This window comes from Medicago truncatula, chromosome 4 (assembly GCF_003473485.1).
Source record: "Medicago truncatula cultivar Jemalong A17 chromosome 4, MtrunA17r5.0-ANR, whole genome shotgun sequence".
In the NCBI taxonomy this organism is placed as follows: domain Eukaryota; kingdom Viridiplantae; phylum Streptophyta; class Magnoliopsida; order Fabales; family Fabaceae; genus Medicago; species Medicago truncatula.
This window is the reverse complement of record NC_053045.1, coordinates 23,758,882-23,765,815: the sequence shown is the minus strand read 5'-3', so window position 1 is coordinate 23,765,815 and position 6,934 is coordinate 23,758,882. Positions and strand designations below refer to the sequence as shown.

Below are 6,934 nucleotides of genomic sequence, written 5' to 3'. Positions count from 1 at the left end.
AATTCTGCACATCACATGAGTCAGGGGCTAAAATCAAAGAATCTTATTTTACAGGGTTGGAATCTAAATATATTTTTTTTTTACAAGGGGTAAACCGAAACTCGCCCAAATTACAGGGGGTAAAGACATATTAACCCTTATAAAAAACACAAGAAATACCACCGTGATCAACTATAATTCTCCTAGAAAAGAGATTTGTTTGGTCGGAATTCGATCCTGAAGTAGTTGCCAGGAGAAAACAATCACCTTGAGAGGAGACCAACCCACACCCTTGAAAGAAGTTGCACAATTTCTTTTGACTTCTCGTCCACCACACCAGCTCCCATATATATGATGCAAATTATAAGTTGATTTCACTGAATAAATGCTCTATGAATCATTTCTCCAAACCCAAAAGTCTACACCTTCGGAGAAGGTTGATCTCTCTAAAGCCTAGAGCAACTCTCTCAAAATCACAAGTTCCCACTCAAAAAGATTCCTCCTGTACTTAAGATCCTTTCTCCACTTAAGATCAGAGACCCATTGAGATCTCTCTCTCATGGTCATATCAATCTCTTTACCTTCTTTTTGAATAGAAACTTAAAACAACCTACAGAGAAACGAATTCTCAAAAGAATAGCTCCGAACATAAATATTTCCAAAAATCTGTAGATCGATCGTCAAATTAAATATAGTTAGTGGTCTTTTAATTTTGAAAACTAGAGTTATTAGTTGACTCTCAACCTGTTAGTTACGAGAATGCCAAGCATATCATTCAAATGTAGTTAGTAAGATAAAGTTAGCATGATGTCTCTTATCTGTGGAAAGATAACAAAAACATGTTTCTAATCTTTACATTACAACATTAGAAAGTACAAACAAAACATTATAAGACAATGATAGCATGCTAGATACTTTTTAAATCATGTAACATGAGACTTTCCGATGGTGACATGTACTTCTCGTGCCGGTTATTACTTATTACCCTAATATCTCACATTGTCCAATCTTTTCTTCAATCATGAAACAACAATTTAAAGGTCAATCAATGTAACCATCGAAAATTAGCATGCAACGTTATTTTTAATACCATTGAAAAATATTAGACACAAATATGTATCAGAATCTATACTACATAAGGACAAAATTAAAGCATAAAAAATAATGGCTCTTTAAAAATCGAAATAAACAGATATCAGTTACATAGTTAGGGCATTTAAAGATCATTTTCCCTTTATTTTTGCAATGAGACAAAGTCAAAACCTTTTTGAACAAACAAAGTCAAAACCTTATTAATAGCTCATAGTTTCAAACCAACAAATCCAGCAGTTGAGTTGAATGGTATATGCTATCAATAAACTATAAGTTCACATGCTGCAGAAGCCTTAGGGCATGCAGACAATTTTCTTTCTATTTCAGCTTGCTCCCTTTTGCTCCAAATGATCATGATTTCCAAAATTCTTGAATTCTTCAAAATAAATTTTGCTAACCCAAGATGAACTGGTAAGCCAGAGAAGTCCCCAATAGTGCAACTTCCAAGGCATGATAAAAGGCATTCTGGAACAAATTCTGGTTCCACCCAATTCTCTTGTTCATTTTTTGTCAAAGGTATTCCATTTGGATCCTATTAAAGTACATATACATTAAAACTAAACATAAATTGTGTTTGAGATTAGATAAACTGAATATGATTATTAAATTTAACAAACCTGGTAAAGTTCGAGATGTTGAACCTTAGGACAGTGCAGAAGTACTTGTGCTACCCAATCCCAACTATCGCGGAGTTGCAAGTGGGTCAAATTATGAAAGATAGGACTATTACTATATGGTTGATTCACCTAAATTAGGTAGTAAAGCACAATATCAAATTGCAGCAAAGTTTTCAAAAATTAGTAATAAATACAAATGAATCACATTTTTGCTTTGTTTTCCATCACATTGCATTAGTGTATGGTAATCATTTGCACGACAAGTTTGAGACGACACAAGTAATGGTTTTATAAACTATAACTATTGAATGTAATCACATGAGTTGTGTTTTGAAATTGATACATATTTCCAAAGTAATCTAGTTAAAATATGCCAGTGTCTATTAGAGAAAACTATAATAGCTTTAAAGTTACTTCATATTTCTAGATTGTTCTGTTAATGTCTAGATTAATTTGTAGCCTAAAAACATCTATGATAATCTAATGTAGAAAAGGCAAACAAATGCCTAGATTATTCTAGTTCTAGAAATATCTTCAAGCACCTATAAAGAGACTTAAAAGGTGCAATTGCATTCAAGCATGCAATGTCAGATACTATTGAAGGCTTCACCATATTATATTCTCTCCTCATACAATGAGTTAATTACAAATATGTGTCCTCTTGTCCAATGCTACTAACAAATCTACCATTGGCTCCTACACTATATTTTTCCAACAATGGTATCAGAGCTTCGTTCCGCCATTCAGTGGACATAGCAAAATACAACCATGTGTCACCAACTATATATTCTACGGCATGAATTGAACTATCCTACTTTCCTACAATCCAACTAAACTAGAAAATATAGTATATGACTCAAACACAAAGGAGTACAGTAGCCACTAAAGTTCAGATAGAGCACAAGCCCAGGCAATAAATAAAAAGGGAGACTTGCGACCTTTGATGCTCAACTTGAGTACAAGCCTAGGAAGAAAAATGTAACCACTAGAGGAAGAGCGAGTCCATATCAAGATTCTTCTGCAAGAGTGATAAGGAGACTCATAAACAACTATGAAGCATGAATGCTCGCTATCATAAATCTTCAACAGGATCGACAAAGAGATTCCATCCAACTAAAGCATCAAGAGTGATCCTTGTTAGATGTCTTTAACAAAACCAACAAGGAAAATTACTAGAGAAACTAAGGAGCAAGAATGGTCTATGACATAAGTCTTCAACATAACCAACAAAGAGACAAACGACAAGTATTATGGCAAGATGTGACACAAATTTACTATCATGGTAGAGGTAACACTTGTAAAATTGATCAACTATGAAAAGTATCAATGCATGAGGAGATGATATCATGTTTGAGCTACTATGTACTAGATTTGGAGTTTTCGAAACATACATTAAGGAGGAGTGTTGAAATTGATACATATCTCTAAAATAATATAGTTAAAAATATGACAATGTCTATTAGAGAAAACTATAATAGCTTAAATTTGCTAAATGTTTCTAGATTGTTCAATTAATGTCTAGATTAAATTGTAGCCTAGAAACATCTATAATAATCTAATGTATAAAAGGCAAACAAAGACCTAGATTATTTTAGTTCTAGAATCATCTTCAAGCACTTATAAATAGACTGGAATGGTGCAATTGTAGTCAAGCCTTTCAGATGCAATGTCGATAATATTGAAGGCTTCACCATATTATATTATTTCCTCATACATGGAGCTAATTACCAGTGTTTGTTCTCTTGTCGATAACATTAACCACTCTACCACTAGCTCCGACACTATATTTTACCAACCGTGTTGGACACCGACAAAACATGTTGGACATCGCCACATTTTCAACATACATTTAATATGAAGTGTCGGTGTTAGATAAGCATGCATCATATTCATAATAAAACATACCTCGTAAATAAAGTCTTCAAACCAGTATGCATCTATGCACAAATACTCTGATTTAGAGAGTGCTTTCATCGGAAAATACGAAGACCAAAAACGAGTGACTTTTGCTCTAGTCAATTTAGGGAAGCTGAAGCTTTTAACCTCTTGAATGGTAAGAGAATCTTCTTCCTCCTCATGGAAATATATATCAGACACTCGTAGATTCTCCAACATTGGACATCCAGCTAAAACTAACATAAAACCTTGAATACCAGTAAACTCAATATTCTTCAAGTGAAGGGTTCTCAGTGATGGGAGTCCAATGGAAGGAAGAGAAAAACCCACCAAATGGAAGCCCCTGAGTTTGAGAGTTACAAGGGTTTTGCATCCGAGGGTACTAATGGGAAACTTGGGTAGGTTATTAACATGTAGACAGAGACAAAGATACTCGAGTCTGCGCTCAACAACATGGTTGACCCATTTGACGATACTGGGAATGCTGAGATGAGCAAGATTAGGGTTACCATATTGAATTTCAAGGCAGAAACTATTGATGAAATGAGAAAAAACAGCGTCTCGAGAGGCCAAAACGGAGTTCACAAATTGAATAAAACGGGAATTAGATTCGTCGCTATTCACTATGATGTTGGTGAAGTCGATCTTAGGAACAAAGTGACATAGATGAGTCCATCTTTTGGACAAAATACTTGTGGCAAATGCCTCTTTGGTTGTAAGTAAAGAGAGAATGCAGAAGACGATGATATTGTCGGGTAAGTTACTGATCATATCCATCGGCACCGCCGTATTTTTCGCACAATTATTAGGTTAGGGCTTGCAAGCGGTGATTGCGTAAACAATAATCGGGTTTGTAGCTATTTATTTATTAATTAATTAATTAATGAGGCTTTGAATCTCATTTTTTTTTTCAGACAAAGGCTCTCAAAATTTGGCAGCGCATCAATTTGGGCTAAGAAATTTTTTACTTCTCACCCCCTTTAATAGGAGGATATACACAACAAATTATTTTTTTAAAAAAAATTATTATAAGCTACAAAAATGGTGGTTAGTGTAATTTTAGTACATCCTTGTTTATCTTGAAAAAAAAAAGATTTAAAAGAAAATAAAAGATTTTGATAGAAGGGATTGAATTAAGTCATTATTTTTGGGTAAAAAAAGAACCAAAATTCTTCTAATTTTTATTATGTGAAATAACTAGTTTGAAACCCGTGCGACGTACGGTAACATTAACTGTGATTGATTGTTATAATAAATGATTATCGTTACTTTTTTATTTTATTTTAAATGTGGTACATTAATTCCGCACAGTTTGTTCGATAAATATATGTAATATTCACGTGTTAATTAAATAAATAAATAAATAAGTAACATCAATCATATTTTTCTCTAAAAATAAATAACAATCATATTTATAAAGTATATATGTTTCGTTGTTTTGACACGGAATAGTTTTTGAACAAAAATTATATCCACTAACTATATAGTATAAATCATACACGTTAATTACATCAATTCTTTGATTTTGAACCGTCGAGACATTTAACTGTTCACTTAATCTTATGTGGTACGTTGTGTCGTCATTTTTTTATTATGTGGCGTGCTTTGTGAATATTATTAATTTTTTTATCTTTATTTTAATTCCACTTGCCTTTTTCATTACCAAAACAAGGGTTAATAGTATTTTTCACCCCTGTAATATAGCTCATTTTTGGTTTTTGCCCCTATAAAATTTTTGGTTTGATTTGCATCCTTGTAAAACTTTTTTTTTCCAGAAAACTCCCCTCCTCCATCCAACTCATCAAATGTGCATATGTGGCGCTTACTTGATTTTTTTTTTTTAAATTTTTTTTTATTTTTAATTGTCCACAATAGATTTGTTTTTTTAAATATTTGAAAATTAATTTTCAAAAATAAAAAATATTCAGATTTTTTTCCAAAACAATTAAAAATCCAAAAAAAAATAATTAAAAAAAAAAAAAAATATTTGGTTTTTTTTTTCGAAATTAATTTTTTTTAAAGATTCCGGAGTTTAATTTTCAAAAATAAAAAAAAATAAAATTAGGAAAAACAAATTCTATATTTATAAAAAAAAAATTCAGATTTTTTTCTACAAAAAAAAATGGGATACAATTTAGAAAAAATTCAGATTTTTTTTTTCAAAAATTTTATTCCAGAATTTTATAAAATCTTTTTTAAAATTAAAATTTTAGAAAAAAAATCATTTTTTTTTACGAAATTTTCGAAATAAAAAAGTTCATTTTTTAAGCAAAAAATATGAAATTTGGAAAATATTTTTCGTAATAAAAAATTTCCTGAATTTTTTTATATTCAAAAATTAATTTTCAAATTTTTTAAATTATTTTTATTTCTAAATTAATTTTTCTTTTATTTTTTTTTAAAAAAAATAGGCACAAATGTCACGTGTACCCTTAAAAAAATAATAAATAAAAATAATTATACAGTCAGTATGCCACACAGTGTACCACGTCAGCAAATATGCACAGTCATATGGGGGAGGGGTGTTTTCCGGAAGAAAAAAAAAAGTTTACAAGGATGCAAATCAAACCGAAAATTTTATATGGGCGAAAACCGAAAATGACCTATATTACAGGGGTAAAAAACAGTATTAAATGAATTAAAAAAAATGATAGAAAATAAATTAAAAAATTATAAAAAATAAAAACAAAACAAAATATTTTTTATTTTCCCTTTTCTCTCCTTCGTCTTATCTTTTTTTTTTTTTTTAAACAAAAGAGGAAAGCAGCTAGCTTTCACTCCCAAAATATATTAACCAAAAAAGATTGATACAAAAAGAAGAATGGGGACTATACCAAAACCTTCTCAAGAGTGATTAAGCCTAAAATTAGGCCACCCAAGCCTATTTTTAACATAATCACTTCTGATTTGTATAGGCAAAGAGTAATAATAAACAAAAGAGTTAAGAGTTAATCCTATATTAGCAAAGGCATCTGCACAAGCGTTGCCTTCCCTATAAATATGAGATATAATGAAATTCATATTTGAGACCGTTCTAAGGCAGTTGGACCACCTGTTCCTTAGCTGCCAAGGAACAATGTCTTGGTTACTAAAAGCTTGGACAACCAGATTTGAATCAGTCTCTAACCAAAAGCTATTCCAATTTTTAGACTTAGCAAATTCAATGGACCTCATGGCTCCACTAAGCTCAGCAAAGAGAGAGTTACCAAAATTTAAGCCTTCAGCAAAGGCCCCCATGAACTGACCAAGCTTGTTTCTAAAAATAGCACCACAAGAAGCCTTACCTGATGCAAAGGCGCCATCACAATTCCCTTTTATCCAACCAGCCAAAGGAGGGCACCAAAGAACCT

General features: G+C 31.6%; 1 protein-coding gene across 1 annotated transcript; it reads right to left on the bottom strand.

The window, feature by feature from the left end:
* Nucleotides 1–1,330: 1,330 nt before the first annotated feature.
* LOC25483444 (F-box/LRR-repeat protein At4g14103) lies at nt 1,331–4,361 on the bottom strand. The gene is made up of 3 exons (XM_013612138.1): nt 3,594–4,361; nt 1,689–1,817; nt 1,331–1,603 (listed from the first exon to the last, which is right to left on the bottom strand). The coding sequence occupies exons 1-3, from the start codon at nt 4,359–4,361 to the stop codon at nt 1,331–1,333; spliced, it is 1,170 nt and encodes a 389-aa protein (XP_013467592.1).
* Nucleotides 4,362–6,934: the final 2,573 nt, after the last annotated feature.

Excerpts from the sequence above, each read along its gene's own strand:
- LOC25483444 (XM_013612138.1), bottom strand. The coding sequence starts at position 4,361 with ATGGATATGATCAGTAACTTACCCGACAATATCATCGTCTTCTGCATT. Across the intron at positions 1,818-3,593 it reads TTGAAGACTTTATTTACGAG|GTGAATCAACCATATAGTAA; the intron begins GTATGTTTTATT and ends TACCTAATTTAG. Across the intron at positions 1,604-1,688 it reads AACATCTCGAACTTTACCAG|GATCCAAATGGAATACCTTT; the intron begins GTTTGTTAAATT and ends GTACTTTAATAG.